Here is a 17,085-nt window from a genome sequence, read left to right on the forward strand (position 1 = left end):
CGGGAGAGACGAGAAGGGGGGATGATATGTATTAACCGAACAGACACCTGCTATTTTTGTGCAGCACCTGCCTTGCTGGCCTTCTGCGCTGCTGTCTGCGTGCACTGCAGAGATAACAGGGGGGCTATTCACAGCTAGTCAGTCGGAGAGAGTCAAGCCCTGTCTCACTTTCTATGTGTGTGAGTGTGTCTTACACTCACACACATCGAGGCCTGCTCTGTTTACCCTCCCTTTCTGTCCAACAAACACATAGATACTGACACAACTCTTACACAAATGCACTATCAATCCTTCTCAAGCAATTCTGGCTCAATCCGAGCATCTTTATGTCTTTCTTTTGCATACACACACACACACACACACACACATTCAGTCTGTCTGTTTCAGGCCAGCTGATCTTGGAAAAGGAAGCATTTAGTCTGAAAATCGTTATTGTTTCTAGTTTTGTGAAAACAAAATCACTTTAAAAAAGCATCTCACAATCAGCAAGCAACAAACATGTAATTGGATTCAAAATTATATATAGACCACATCCAACTTCTCTCTTGGGTTCATTCTTTACCCCATTTTACACCAAACGGTAATACTAACCGTGGGGAATTTTTATCATGATTTATCGTTAAACCGGTAATCGTTACATCCCTACTGTACATCAACACCTTGGCAAGTACCTAGAACACTTTAGCATCACGGCGGTGAGATTTGCACACATAAGCAACAAAATGCATAAATCTAGTTGTTATTTACTGTGCACTGTATTCAAACAAACATTTTAGCTTGCGTCATCTGTACAACATGCAGTTAGTGTACATTTCCACTGTTATCTGTAGATGTTATCCTCTATCTAAACATTCTGTTCTCGCCGCACGTCTCCAGTCTGTCCTTACATATGATTTATTTTTCAAAGTCATGGAACCTATAGGTAAAAATAAATAATATAATATAAATAAATCATGCAGTGCCTAAGAGGCCAAAGACAACACGTCAGCAAAAAGAAAAACAACAGGCAGTTACAGGCCAACTAGTTTACAATATCTTGGTGTAGGAAAATTCTGTCTTTCTCAGGAAGATCATGCCTCATGGAGAGACAAGTCGGTTTTCATCTAGGTAACTGAATGGAAAAATTAATAAACCTTTTTACATTTCTTATACTATATTAAACTATATTATTGCTCATTTTTATTCAGAATACTGACAATATACATGTGTTAATTTATAACTTTAAATGTTACATATGTATTAGTAAATATAAAAAATAGCATTATTATTAAATGCAGGAAAAGTATTGTTTTGCATTAATTCATGATTTTTAATTAGCCTGCCTAAGGACTACGGATGAAAATTAGCCAGTTTCACTAAATCTTTGGCACATTTTACATATTGGCTTGTTTAATTAATGTTTGTTGTCTTGGATAAAATAAAATAAAATAAAGCATTAACTAATGTAAGTGGACGGACCCTTTTTATTACCACCCCACCCCCCCCCAAAAAAACTGCTAAAAGGTGTTAACTTGATACCATTTGTTATAAAAATAATAATAATAATAATAATTCACAAATAAAATTACTTACAAATACAGATTCCGAAAGCTGCTAATATGAGGGTGGTCATATACATTTCCAGTGTATACCATAGTATTACCTTTTGACCATGGTACCACTATAAAAGCATTTTAAAGTTTGTTCATAGTTAAATTTGCCTTTTAAATGGCTAGTTTTCCTTGGAAGCCAGGGAAGCAGTTCCTCTTAACTAAGGTTATAAATTATGCAAAATTACTAGAGCAAAAAACACAGCAGTCATCACATGTAGAATGCAAAGGACAAAAGTCGAATTCAGGTGTTGATTGCATTTCAGTCATGCATGTATATCCCAAAGCACACCGTGAAACAATCCCCTATTCTCCCAGACAATATATGAAAGCTTTGTCTTCAGAAACACTGTTGACATGCAAAACGTGCTTTACATAAGCCTGGCACTGGAGAGGTTTGTTTATTACCAGCAAGAGCCACAGAATTATGAAGCATCAGCGGGCCTGAAGTGTGCATGCATTCACAACAATAGAACGATGAACCAATGCAAGCCACACCGCATCCGATCGCTCACCCCGCACGTGAGCGAATTACAAACTAAACAGTTTTGCAAGATATGGATCTTGCATGCATGACCTATGAAACATGCTACTGAGAGCCAACAAGCCCTGAGTGAGATGAAAAAAAGCCTTATCACCCAGCTACACCTGGTTACATTTCCTAAAGGGATGCAAACAGAATTCCATCATGATTTAAATGCAATTCTAAAGAATTCTAAGTTGAACTTTTTTACAAAATGAAACATCACACAAACAAAAACTAGATGATTTCCTTTAAAATGTCCAGCAGCAAAACATTCATTCAGCACAAGACATATAAAGCTCTGAAAAAAGATAGCACAATATCCAATAAGACTCAAGAATCAAGAATAAAAAAACCTGAAAATCCTGCTGGATCCTATTATTGGTTTCAAATTCCAATTTCAAATACATATCCGGTATCTATTTCTCCTTGACTGGGGTGTATATATTGACTTAATATTACTTGATTTACCATCTTAAGGGCTTATGGTGGTCTTTCAGAAACCCATGCTTCCTAACAGGACTTTTACATCATAAACAGAACCAATGCCTTCATAAAAAGGAATGTAAAGAAAATCTTTCACAAACTCTCAGCTTCCACGTGATTCCCTTTAACCGCCCAACAGCAAGACATTATTCCATTCCAATAAGTAAAGCCCTCATATACAACAGACTCGTTTAATCCCAAGAAATCCTGGAGGAATTTCAGTTCATCCAGTTGGATTTGATTCTTAAAGGATTCTTACTGGATCCCATTAAGATTGGTTTCAAACGTAAATGCTATTTCTACCTCCAGGATTTTACGACTAGGGTGGATGCAATGACTTGATGAACCTACAAGATCAAATGTGCAGCATGGTCAGAAATTAAGAAGGGTTAAAGGCAAAAAAAATAAAGAATTCATCATGTTGTTATATTTGTCGAGCATTCCTAATATTTTAGGCCAATAATTACGGCTTCAGCGTCTCCGCAGAGCTAACACGAAGTGTTTATAATGAGATCATCGATTCAAATCCTGACAAAATGCCACTCTAATTAATTAACCTAATGATAATAATAAAAGTTGATGTGCATTAAATCTATCGCTAATATGACTGAGCGGCTCACCTGGTAAGTTGGATGTCAGTGCGTTTAAATCCTCAAGGTGATGCGTTCCTTCTTGGCGCAGGATGCGGGACAAAGCTGATAATTTCACCTGCCTCTGTTCCAAAGCGATCACGCGCACCGGGCTGACATATCGGTCCGACGCGGGGGTCTTTGAGCGGGTCCGGTGCGCACCGGGCGTTTATAGCGCAGTGGATCTGCGTTCTTTCACCGGCTCACGCAGACACAATGTCCCTTTCGCAATGGGATCTGTTGGGATCCGGTGTGAGGACGCGCTGCTGTAATTCTGTGAGGATATAACGGGTAGGTGTGGTTGGGTGAACGGACGGAGACAGACAACCGTGGCACGGGTCCAAAAGAGCAGTCCTGCGTTAAGACGCACAGAGGAGCGTGTGTATCTGACCGTTGAAGGCCTTTCAAATGCAGAAGATTTACGTGCATATGAAGATATCAATGTCTGAGGATCCTTAAATGGTTTTGGGGATGGTTAATAACGCAGTACATCCTCCTGCAGTCTGGAGTGGAGCGTCTCTCCAACGTTTCCTTTGGCGATGCTCAAGAATCAGTCTGTGCGTTCTGCTGTTGTATAAACTGATATTTACATCCACCGGTGAGACGCCGAGCGCTGCGTAAACACGAGCTTCATCCGCGCGCTTCAGACTGAAGCACCTAACCATCCAAGAGGGGGGATGGATGGTTCTCTCTCTCTCTCTCTCTCTCTCTCTCTCTCTCTCTCTCTTTCTCTTTCTTTCTCTCTCTTTCCCTCACACACAAGCACAACACAGACACATTTATTCAGTTGGGCAACGTATACTCACTCGGATAATTAGATCTAATTAACATCTACATAGATTAAATGGAGAGCAAATAGAAATGCATTTTCCCCTGAGAAAAATACCCTATTAATTTCACGCGTCCTCTGAGATTAGGTGGAGATCTCGACAATATATTAAACTGTATTCAATATTACATTTATGCATTTAGCAGATGATTTTATCTATGCAACTCACAGTGCATTTAGGCGATACGTTTTGTTGTTACCAGTAGTGTGTTCCCTGGGAATTGAACTCACGACCTTTTGCACTACTAATGCAATACTCTACCACTGAGCCACAGGAACATCTCTCAGTACGAACTGACGTATATCTCATCAAACTGGTTTAAGACCCATATTAATTCCAAAATTAATTTTTTGCGTCTTATGTGGTTTCAGGAGAAACATCTGAGACAAAGACAGTGCTTGAATTAAATGTATTTTAAGCCTACATCTTCATTAAGTCTTCTGAGCAATATTATTTTTAATAGCTACTCGAGAGCACCCTCCTCAGACTTCTACTGCTATAAAATAAAGCAAATTATGATTGCACTCTTAAAAATTAATATTAATTACATAAAAAGCAAATTTTTATTGTCTGTAATAATCTACTTTAGTTTTCGTCCATATACAGAAATCTGAATAACCTAATAATGCATCAAGTATATTTAAATAAATAAATAAACCGTAAAAATCCTACAGTGGATTCCTTAATGATTTTAAAGAGAAGGTTTACCCAAAAATGTGAATTATTCATCATTTATTCACCCTTGTGTCGTTTCAGATCTGTATGACTGACTTCCCTCTGTGGAACATAAAAGAAGATATTTTGAGAAATGTCTTAGTATTTTTTTTTCTCCTTACAGTGTAAGTCATTGGGCTCTAATGTTGTTTAGTTCAGTGTTTTTCTTCTTTTGGGTTCCACAGAAGAAAAATATGCAGTTTTACACACTTCAGATCCAGAATCCTTACTGCATAAGTAAATAGGTTTAAAAAAACAAAACAAAAAGAAACGGTGTTATTGTCTATGAAGATGTACATGACTAATGCACAGGGACCAAATATACTCCAGGATATGTGTCACGGTAACTTTTAGAATTTAATTTCAGTTTATTTAAAGTGAGAACCCTCAACACCTCGTGGACAACAAAGGCTCTTCTCAGATAATGCTTTGGACCATCTGTGTTTGGTTTTTGACTGGCGCACCTGCTGAAGCAACAAAAGACATAAACAGACTGAACCAGTTAATGAACATAAAACAATGTGTCATTGTGATCTCACTTTAAACACAGGTCATATCACAGATGACCTATCTACCTACCCATGTGTAACTTAACCTGGATTCCACCAACCTGTTGGAGAAAGTTTCGAAATAAAATATATTTTACATTTCCATTTTCACACTTAAAAGCCTGCATTTATTTGACCAAAAATAAAGTAAAAAAGTAATATTGTAAAATATTATTATAATTTCATAATTTTGTGGACGCGTAAAAACAATTTCAGGAATTTTTGATGAACAAATAGTTAAAAAAATAAAATATTCAAAGTATTAATTTCTTTTCAAAAATAAAATACTAATGGATTACTCTGTTGCTACATATCAAAACAAAACATAATATAATACAAAAAATATAATATACTATATATAATATACTATATACTTACAGTATATATTATATTAGATACTAATATAATATAATATAATATAATATAATATAATATAATATAATATAATATAACAGTCAAAGAAGCAAAAAAAAAAAAAAAAAAAGCATTAATGACGGTCCACAAAATGAAATGCATAAATAATCCAGGCAGTCTAATTATATTTAATGTGTAAAAACAGAGAAAATATATGCAAGTGTCATTTGGACACTTCAGGTGACTCAGCAGCATAGAGGGTCCTGCTTTTCTCTTTCTGTCACACGCAGAACAGATTTTCCAGATGGATTCTCGGCTGATTCACTGAGATGTGTGGGATTTTTGCTTCGGAGCCTCATATATTCGCCAGTACGATGTGACTCATTAAAGTTTAAAATGCACTCAAAAGACTACAAACGCACTGAACCACAGGATCAAAAGCACATGCATGCATTTCTCAAGGGTTGTTCACATCAAATAGGAATGCTTAAATCAGACAAATTAGCAAATCAGTATCACTCGGTGCTTGTACTACTTAAATAATAAAATCAATTGTAGAAAAGACCGAAAAAACAAGTGTGCAATGTTAATATTTTTCCAGGCCTGAAAACAAGACTCTGAAAGTCCAGTTTCCCCCATTATCCCCCAACGAAACTGCGCTTTTTAGTAATATTCCCGTCAGGCAGGTTTTCATCACCCTTACTTCTGTTGCTGAGGAGATGAGCATCAGGAAACCATTACGCTGATATTTTTAGGCAAGCATTGAAACAGATGCCGCTTTGATATGGAATGGGGGAAAAGTATCCGATTCTGACATCTACAAATTGGACACAGGTCAGTGGCAAATCATTCCAGAAAGTGTTTTTAGCACAGACCCTACAAAATTGAAAACCTGTGTGCAAATTACTACAAAAGCCAGCAGGCCACACCACAACATTGTAACAATTTAGATCAATAAAATGGGTCACCGAAAACGAAAAGTCTGTCCACTGCTCTCAAATCACATTTGAAAATTCAGAAATGTAGCATTATGTCACTTGTTCACCAATGAATTCTCAGCAGTGAATGGGTGCCGTCAGAATAAGAGTCCAAACAGTTAATAAAAACTGTTCTGAACTGTTTTGGCTTGTAAACGGTGCTTGATCCGTGCACATTTCTCTCCTGATTCAGTTGGGATAACTTTTTTCTTTTCTTTTTCACTGGAGAAAGCATATTATGGATAGAGGACTCTAGATGGATGCAATGGTATGAATTAAAAAAAACAAAATCTTAATGATGGATTTGTTTCTCACAAACACGCAGCTTTTTGCTTTACAAGACATTAAGTGATGGACTGGATGGAGCCATGTGGATTACTTGTGAGTTACTATGTTTTTATCACCGGTTTGGACTCTCATTCTCACGGCACCCATTCACTGCAGAGGATCCAAGTGAGCAAGTGATGAAATCCTCAATTTCTCCAAATCCATCGTAATGAAGAAAAAAAAAAACTAACCTACATCTTAAGTAAATTTCCATTTTGGAGTAAACTATTTTTTTAACTCACTGTTGAGCACTTAGCATAAGAAATGAGAATTAAGAGCTGCAACAGAGGGAAAAATTTAAATTGATTATTATTAAATGCTCCGTTACAGGATTCATTTGAGTCCTTTAAACCTGAAGAGCAAAAATAAAAAAATAAAAAAATGGCTTTTTAAACAGGTTCAGCTTTCTTCCACTGGTGGGAACGAATGGTATCACCCCAAACTCAAACATTTGGTAGCTGCTTTGGATAAAAGTGTCTGCTAAATAAGGCTGAATCAATGTAAACTCATGTCTCTATGAGCCACCATTGCTGTGTTGAGCTGGTGGGGATGAACAAACAAACAAAGCAATCAGACACAAAACCACGTTTTACACTTTCTGAGGATCAACTTCCTCACTGTTGCACATCAAGCCGGGATAGTTGAAGGTAACAGAAAAACTCTATGCTGGAGCTTTGCGTCATTTAATATAATTGCTTTTTATCTTCAACAGCTTCAAACCATTTTAATAGATAATGCTAGAGAACAGGTAAAAATAGACACATATCAAGGTATCCCTGGAGATGGCACTGAATGTCACAAACAGGTTTATTGACTGTGGGTGTGATGTGATGTGAAGATTGTTCAGACAGTGGTGCTGTATCGTGCTGAAGACAGAGAGACTCTGCCATCTAGTGCTGAATGCTGAAGCAGATTCTGACGTGATGTCAAGTCCTAGACGGTCTAAGCATTGGGAATATTATTCTGCGATGCAAATGCCAGCTATGAGCTTTTGGCTTTGTTCAAATCCTCTGTTTATGACTCCTCTGTTTTTTCTTCTTAAATAATAATAATAATATTTATATACATATGACATAAATTTTTTTCTGGCAATCAGAGAAGTAAGCCTACCTGGTACAAGACATCTGTTATAGTAATAGCATTAACTATGAACAGATTCATTTACACCAACTAAAATAAAGCTTAAAATAACTCAAATAAAAAAAATATATATATTAAAACTATCATTTTTTATGGAATATTTTTTCTGCCACAGGATGCTTAACTATAAAAATTATTATTATTTTTTTTTACAGTTTATAAGTTTACAACTCACAATTCAGAGAGAGAGAGAAAAAAGGTCCCAATTATAAGATAAAAAAGAAAAAAAGTCTGAATTCTGAGATAAAAGGTCACATTTTCTCTTTTAATTTTCTTTCTCCAAAGATGAAACGTCATACAATTTTTTTTATTGCGTTATTTTTCAGTTATTTTTCATTTTCATTAAGTTTAACGATGTACTAAAATAACTAAAACCAAATCGAAATAAAAATGAACAGACTTAAACTTAAACTCAAAACCAAAATAAAAATAAAACTCAAAACCAAAATAAAAAATTAAAGCTAATTTAAAATATTAATAATAAAGATTACATCAGTATCTCAGTTATACAAAAATAACACCTCAGTGTTAAAAGAGCAGTATTTCACCAAGCATTCGTTTACAAAACCGCTGTAAATGCCACATATACATTTTTTAATGAGTTAATTCATATATATTTTTTTTTAATTCATTAAATGAATTGGCCTTACCGATACTACAGAGAGTCCTTTTTAGGCCAGCATATAGGATTATTGCATTTAACATTTTGCATTACAGTAAAAAACAATGTTCCATAAAAGCAGTTAAAGGACAAACTTCAGCCAGTCAGCTCATATTCGATATTCTGAGATGATCAGAACCAATTAACAAAAGTGTTGTCTATGGACAAGAGGCTAAACTATTTCAAAGTTTAAACAAATTTGAAGTCCGATTAAATATTATAAATATGCTTCCTTATTGAGCATCTAATTTGCATTCAATAAAATATCAGGCTCTTGCTCTCTAGATATCAGTCATAAAAAAATAAAATAAAAAAACACCTTATTTCAACCACTAATCACTACAAACAAAAAAATACCAGTGTAACTTTAAATATTTCCTTTATTACTCAACCACAGTACATCACATCTTCCAGCTAAAAAATGAAAGCATTACCCAATACACACAAAGCATCTTACATCATCTCTTTATACACACATGTACCTGGTAATATACAGTCATTTTCTTGCAAATCTCAAAAAAGGGTATGTGACTTAGTGTGACTAATAACACTGCAAATTAGCTTTATATCGCTATACAAAAATTGTGAGTCGGCATAGAGTATTTTAGAGTTCTCAGATAAGGTTGTGCTGTGTCACCGAAAGTGCAAACCCTTCAAATGATCATCATGTGGACTGTGGAGTTTTGTGAGAGTCTGATAATCTATCCAGCTCTCGCAGTCAAAGGTTTTGATATTATTGCTCAGTTGTTCAGAGATGTGAATACTAACCCTTTTCAAGCAAATAATAATAAAAATCCTAACATCCTTTTCATATATTAGGCTAACATGAACTATTTAATCTCGGAAAGTCATACAATATACACTGAAATTCGCACACTATAATTTGTCCGTTTTCTTTTCATATCTTATCTATTACATGCATACTGAAAGTGGCACACACCTGCTTTAACACCAAGTTTGCTATGCTCATTATGACACACGTCAAGATGAAAAATGATTTTTCCTGCAGTCTGTGGTTCCTAAGATCAATGTAAAGCAGGTTTTGTTTTACTGGCAGCATTTGAGGACAAATATGCAGTATATTGTCAGTCAAACAAATGAAAATGTTCCTGAGTACCCACTGCTTTTTACAAGAGTTGAAGTCTTAAAAATCTCAAAGTCTTAAAAAACCGTTTTAAGAATTACAGACACCAGGAAAAAACTATCGACTGACCTTAAGAGAGAAAACTCCCTGCTTTTTGAGAAGAAACCATATAGTGACCAGATGCTTCCAAGGCCCTAAAAAAACCAGACACAATTAAAGTATCATAACCATAAGCTATATAATTGATTTGCATGATAAATACTAAGTTTAAAGATACAGTCCACCCAAAAAATAACAATTCTGTCATCGTTTACTCATCCTGATGTCGCTCCAAACTTGTATGATTCATCATCATCATTATCATCTCTTAGCTTGAAAGCTCTTGGTCACTATATAGTTTATAATATTCAAAAATGACCTGTTTATGGTCCATGGAAGAAATGAAGTCAGATTTAAATGTTTGGGTGAACTATCACTTTAAGTCCAAAAAAAAAAAAATTCTACGTCCAGGCTACAAAGACAAACCTATCCCTAAAAAATGGCTCTTAAACAGTAAAGGTTTGTTCATATTATAGCAAAGTCTTATCAACCTTATAAAAATAGATCTGGAACTTCATGTTAAACATCCATTGACCACACAAGAGCATGTCTTATACAGCGAGGCTTGTTTGTGAGAGAAGTGGCCGCTATAAATAGCAAAAATGACTGTAATGTGATTTGATGACCTGGCATGCAGTAATATTAAAAAAACCTTTCACGGTTCTTCCTCTCGCAGACATAAACACAGACAAGAGGTCAGCAGTGGATGGAGGTCACGACCCCATTCTAAGACGGCTCAGAAAACTGTCAATCACACATCAGTCTGGGGTCAACTTGGGCGTCAGAGTTCATTTACGCATCATTACATCAACATGCACAAGCTAAGAGAAGTGAATGCAGGAAGAACGTGTGATGTTTTGGGTGTAGCGTGAGGTTTCCTGTCATTCAGGTCAGGTGCTCACAGTGGGGGAAAATCACGGCTATTAACCTCCGCCACTATTCAGTGAGTCGGGAAAAAGTGGGGAAAAGGATCAGAAATTGAAATATTTACAAATTCAATCCCCATCTTAGAGGCTGGAAATGCCAACTACTTCATTGTGATACATATTTCACAACTCTATACACTGATGCATCACAATCACAATATCATATCAACTGGACCAGTTTTAATCTCTCCCACACGGTTTACTTCACTTTTGTCTCATGGAAGCAGCTCTGGTTTGAGAGTTTTTGCTTATACAGACAATCTGTTTCTTCTTAAACATATAAATTAATACATGAATAATAAATTTAAAAAAAATGATAGAAGGATCAACACAATATCGCGAGGAAAAAAATCTTGATAGACTACTATTCAAAAGTTTGGGGTAAGTAAGACTTTTTGTTTTGAAAGAAGTCTGTTTTGCTCTATAAGGTGCACAGTACAGTAAACACAGTAAAAGCTTGCTGAATAAAACCATTAATTTCTTTAAAAAAAATAAAACAACATCCTCAGATCCCAAACATTTTGAATGGCAGTGTATTTCCAGATATTCATATTGTATCAGTACAGCTCTACCCACATCCTTAAAAACAGTGTTTGGGTCCCAAACTCCTTTTTTTTTTAAATGACAGGGAAGCAAAGGGAAAAATGCAAAAAGAAAAATGTAGAATCTGGAAAAACAAAACCGGTATGAACCTACACTACTAGTCAAAAGTTTGGAAACATCTATTCATATTTTTGTTATGACTATTAAAAAATAAAAATAAAAGGAAAATATAACACAAATTACAGAAAATAAAATATTAAAATTAAAATATCTTACAACTGAGCTCCTTCTTTGTCTAGATTCCAGCTCTGGACATTCATCAACTTCATGAGATGCATCCTGGGACAGTTTTTAAACTCTATTGAAGACATTTGGATGTATACTGGACAGTTGCTGGTTGCTTCACTGGTCTGACATGTCCATTAAAAAAAAAGAAGATTCATTAAGATTTTAGTTTTGTGAAGAAATTCGTAAATAGGCACAATGCATCAAGCATTTAAGCAGAAGGTTTTAGATCAAAAGGTTTTTAAGCTCATGAAAATCAAACTCGGTGTGTCCAAACTTTTGACTGGTAGTGTATGTCGAGATGCCTGATGAAGATCAGTTCATCAGAAAACAAGGATTCAATGAAACCACATTCACACACACAGCAGATGGTCTTAAAAAATATTGAACACACACACACACACACACACACAATCCGTCCAGCAGAGAGTGCTTGTCTAAAAAAAAGGTGATGATGCTGTATTTTAAAACAGACTGGTCTTATGCTTACCATCGAGAACTAACAAAAGAGAAAGTACATAAACACCCACAACAGCTTCATAAAGATATTAGACATCAGTCCTGTTCAAAAGACATTTCATTTGTCCTGGTCACAGAAATCACAAGCCAAATCAGCTGCGAGAGCCTCAGACGAACTGAGGTCCTGAGACCGACGCGGACGCTCACACATTCAGATCTTTTGGGTGTGAAGTATAGTGGTCTTCTCTTTAGAAAACTCAGCTCCAGGCTGATAGAAACATAAACATTGAAAGTTTACAGAAGAACGAACCCTCCAGAAGCAGATTCTGTTTGTTTGCTTTCCATATACGTCGACGATTTGTTGACATGAGCGTAATGAAGGGTGCATTTACTGTGCAGCCACTTCCTGGCTGATGAATCGGCGCAGGCGTTCCAGATACTGGCTGTAGAGCTCGATGTCATTGTGCCCGGCTCCTTCCACCCACAACGGCTCCACAGCCTTCGGGCAGCGCTCAAACAGGGCCAGACCATGAGAGAAATCAATCACTTCATCCTCCGTCCCGTGGATGATGAGCACCGGAGATGTGATTTTAGACACCTTCTCAATACTGAGGGAGGACAAGACACAACAAAGAGTTATTAAAGAAACAGTCCACTATTTACTCTCCATAATGTCATTCAATTCTTTCTACAACTTCTATTCTTTTGTGAACCGTAAAAAGGACTTTTGAAGAACTCACTGGTCCAGGGCAATTATACTCTTTTAGCCTTCAACAAGGTCGTAAATAACCATGAAAATAGTTTCTATCAGTCCAAGCACTACATTTTGAAACTTTTCTGTGATGCGAAGCTATCATTATTATAGTCTTCAATATCACATGATCCTTCAGAAATCGTTCTAATATGCTGATATTATGCCCAAGAAATGTTTATTATTATTATCAATGTTGAAAACAGTTGTGTTGCTTGGTATGTTTGTGAAAACCGAGACAAATATTTTTCAAGAAATAAAAATACATTTTATATATTTTATAATATAAATGTCAATCTTAACCAATTGAATGCATAGTTTCTGGATACAAATATTTGTTTCTAAAATTCTTATGGACTTTTAAACAGTAGTTTATTCCACAGAACTCAAGTCATACATAAACAGAACATGTGCGTGAATAAATGACAGAATCTTCTTTTTTTTGTGAACTACCGCTTTAGTTAGTAAAGAGGTTATAAAAAATTTTGTTTACCAGAGTAATGTATAAATAGTACAACAGTACCATAACTGTAATCAAAAATCTAGCTTCTCTATTAGGGCTGCACGATATTGGGAAAAAATTACATTGCGATATTGTTTTTTTCTGCAATATATATTGCGATATGAAATCTAATCAAATTTTTTCTTACAAACAAAAATGGGGTGAGCACACTTACATTCTCATTTTAAATGATTTAAACATCGACACCATCGTGTCAATTGATTAATATGTGCGAGGCAGAGAGAGCAAGACAGCGCTCGAGTTGTTTGAAGACGGTGAGCGTGCGGCTCTCTCTCTCTCTCCCTCTGTCTCTCTCTCTCTCTTGCTCTCTCGCGCTCTCTCTGGCTCTCTGCCCTGTTAAACTGACAGGACTTAAAAACACTAAACTTTCACTCTATGATGGTTAAGCTGTGCAATTAATCCGCAAATCACATTCGTCAAGGGCCGGGGAGCAGCTGGCCCGTACAGTTAATGAATAACGGATCAACTACGACAGCCTACATCGCACATCCTGCAATGTGTCTATCGTGGAATCGTACATCGCGATATCGATGCTTAAACGACACATCGTGCAGCCTTATTCTCTATTGACTGCCATTCAAAAGCATTCTGACTTAATAATATCTTGCAAGCAGTGCTAATAAAGCCCAAATCTTTCATACTATACAATAGCAGATTTTTTACTATTGCTAAATTTCAAAGGAAAGGGAATTATATTTTTTCCCTCTTTATGGAAACATACAGCTCTTAATTCTGAATGGATGAGCCATGTTTGAAGACTTAAATAAATGATATAAGCACACCTCAGTTGAGATCCATGTTACTGCATGAGCTATTTTAATATATTCTACTGTTTAGACCACAGTGTTAAAAACATCTTTGTCATGCAAAGAAGGAGGTTTTCAGTGCTCACTGACTTTGGGAAGGCGTCAAAGCAGTACGTCTTCTTGGTGTCAGGGAATGCCACCCTCATCCCTGAGGTGAGGGGTGAGTGAAGGACCACAGCAGCACACTCATAACGGGACGCCAGGTCCACGGTGGGCACGGTACCAATGCTCTGCCCATAAAGGATTATATTCTCAGGGCTGATGCCATACCTGAGACAACACAGAAGTCATTCCACACATGACATAATAAACACTACATTGTAATACTGCACCAGTACAACTGCATGCTATCTAGTTTCTGACATACCTTGAGCGCATAGCGTGCCACGCAGCATCTATGTCTGCATACAGATTTTTCTCGGAGGGTTTCCCTGTACTGACCCCATAACCAGAATAATCATAAGAGAAGATGTTGCAGTTGATACGAGTGCCCAGCCCGATGTAAAAGCTGCTCATCTGACCGAGATCCACAGCATTACCGTGAGAAAAGAGCACAGTGTACCTGTAGAGCACAAAAACAGGGACAGATTTAGAGGACTGGCTTTAAAACGGATTGTGAGAACTAACTGTCCAAACATTGCAAAATAATATAATTTCTTGATTGAGAGGAAGAGAAACAACAATATAATTCTGACATCTATACATATACAGAACTTAATGCTACAGTCATGTCCATAAATCAGTATTTATTCAGTATCAATATTCAGTTAACAATGGCTCTGTGTAGTTACAGCTGCTCTATGTGAAATCACGCACCTGGGGGAATTTACAGCTGATTAGAGAACCGGCTTTACTGACGAGATGCGCATTAACGATCGGCCGATCGTGATCGGAGCAGCCCTACATTATAGTTATCGTTTCTGGTGTGAATGGGCCTTTAAAGGCTTGAGTGAGAAGACTAGCCCTAAAGAACCCTTTTTCCATTAACATCTTAAGCTGATCCTTCCTCACCTTGCGGATGGGGCACAGCGGATGTACATGCATCCCACTCTGTTGCCACGGCTGGAGGGAGTGAGGAAGACCTCGGTTCCATCCAGCTCTCTCTGGGAGTACTGGAACTCTGCTCGCTCAGAGAGGTGCAGCTTCCATCGGCCTTCTCCACTTCTGTCACCAAAACCACCTCCACCACCTCCTCCTCCTCCTTCTCCTTCTCCTCCTCCTCCTCCTCCAGCTACTCCTCCAGCTACTCCTCCAGCTACTCCTCCAGCTACTCCTCCAGCTACTCCTCCAGCTACTCCTCCAGTCAATCGGGAGCGCAAACCTGAGGCTCCGAGGTTAGAGGTCACAGGTGAAGTGGACTCCAGGTCTGGCAGAAGAGCGTAGGTGGGCTCCGGGGGCAGGAAGGCCAGCTTCGCTGCAATCCGGCTCGGACATGGCGGGCAACAGAACAGGCCGCACAACTCACTAATGGATAAGCCATTCATTTTCTTCTGCTGGAAATTAGAGATCCTGTGAAAGATTGCATGGGTTTAATTATCAGATTTCAACATCACTCACACAAGCCAATGCCAACAAAGCAATCCAACCAAGTGAGAATGTCATTTCATTTTAAGGAGGGTTAACATTTAGATTAAAGGCAAATGTTGATTTGGACATCATAAGACAGTGCGATTAACCTTTAGAGACATTTTAACAGGGCACAGAAATTAAAGCTGCATTCAAGTCTGTCACTACAGCAAGGCTGATGTCAGGAGAGCTGCCTGTGTAATCACAAAACTAAAGGACAGATCAGATCTCACTATTTAACTTAATCACACATTCATTCAGAAAACAACTATCTATGCACACAGCAGCTGACTGAATGTTAAAAAAATGGGAAAGTGCTTTTTCTGTAAAAGCTCACCTGAAGTTAATTTGTCTCGATTTAATGTAGTCATGCAAATAAATATGCATTAAAACATAAATAACTAAATTAATAAAGAAATAAAGAAAAATCCTCTAGTGATCTCAGACTGATCTTTGCATCCCAATCCATGAAAGCAAAATAGTAATTTACAGAGAAATAAATATAAATAAAATAAAATAAGAAATATGACTAAAATATATTTAAATGATAGATGGATGGATGGATGGATGGATGGATGGATAGATAGATAGATAGATAGATAGATAGATAGATAGATAGATAGATAGATAGATAGATAGATAGATGCATTAGTAACACTACATGATACAATTTACAATAAAACAAATATCACATGAAATACAAAATATACAGACCATTTGCACAATTTACGAAAACGCATCCACTGCACAATTGTTTTTTTTAATTGCACATCAAATGCATCCAAATTATTTACAACAGTGTATTACTTTACTCTTGACATGATCATAAATAATGAATTTCAAAAGAATAATCCAGCTAGTATGTATCAATATCTAGTGAGTTAGCACTAGCTGGATTTCTGGCTAAATAAATCACATCACTAAAAGACATCACTTACCAAAAGAGGTATCGTAATACAAAACGGGTTTTGTCTACCTACAGATACAGTAAACGCTAACAGTTTGATCCGTATTGATAAGAAACAGGCAGTAGGACGACAAACATCTTGTTGATTGTGGCAGGATCAGCCCGGCATTAGCATCCGACACTGATGTTTTCATCTGTCGGGCAAAAAACGAAGGCAGCGCCGGATGTGCCGCATTTCACAATAAAAGCCCTTTAACCGGAAAAGTTTACTAAGGAAGATGAGTTGGATAAATATAAACTTACTTAAAAATCTTAATTTATTTACTAATACCTACAAATATAACAAATAATAAAACTA

The 17,085-nt window shown here is 36.7% G+C and overlaps 2 protein-coding genes across 3 annotated transcripts in view; both read right to left on the bottom strand.

The window, feature by feature from the left end:
* The window catches only part of LOC132096083 (semaphorin-6B-like), a 113,519-nt gene extending 109,640 nt beyond the window's left edge, over window positions 1–3,879 (bottom strand). The window contains exon 1 of the mRNA XM_059501221.1: window positions 3,219–3,879. The gene's annotated coding sequence lies outside the window, so the exon portion shown is untranslated. The remainder of the gene's footprint in view (window positions 1–3,218) is intronic.
* Window positions 3,880–11,673: 7,794 nt separating this feature from the next.
* LOC132096085 (alpha/beta hydrolase domain-containing protein 17B-like) lies at window positions 11,674–16,944 on the bottom strand. 2 transcript variants are annotated; one of them, XM_059501224.1, is made up of 6 exons: window positions 16,759–16,944; window positions 15,931–16,030; window positions 15,266–15,763; window positions 14,622–14,816; window positions 14,345–14,524; window positions 11,674–12,782 (listed from the first exon to the last, which is right to left on the bottom strand). In XM_059501224.1, exons 3-6 carry the CDS (start codon window positions 15,736–15,738, stop codon window positions 12,563–12,565), a joined length of 1,068 nt encoding a protein of 355 aa, XP_059357207.1. In that variant the 5' UTR covers window positions 15,739–15,763; window positions 15,931–16,030; window positions 16,759–16,944; the 3' UTR covers window positions 11,674–12,562. The 2 variants fall into 2 exon arrangements, with proteins under 2 accessions (XP_059357207.1, XP_059357206.1); XM_059501223.1 differs by lacking the exon at window positions 15,931–16,030.
* Window positions 16,945–17,085: the final 141 nt, after the last annotated feature.

This window comes from Carassius carassius, chromosome 20, assembly GCF_963082965.1.
Source record: "Carassius carassius chromosome 20, fCarCar2.1, whole genome shotgun sequence".
Classification (NCBI taxonomy): Eukaryota; Metazoa; Chordata; class Actinopteri; order Cypriniformes; family Cyprinidae; genus Carassius; species Carassius carassius.

Coding starts and splice junctions, on each gene's coding strand:
- LOC132096085 (XM_059501223.1), bottom strand. CDS start 15,738: ATGAATGGCTTATCCATTAGTGAGTTGTGCGGCCTGTTCTGTTGCCCG. Junction 14,817..15,265: donor CGCTGTGCCCCATCCGCAAG/GTGAGGAAGGAT, acceptor TGTGCTCTACAG/GTACACTGTGCTCTTTTCTC. Junction 12,783..14,344: donor TGCTTTGACGCCTTCCCAAA/GTCAGTGAGCAC, acceptor GTCCTCCCTCAG/TATTGAGAAGGTGTCTAAAA.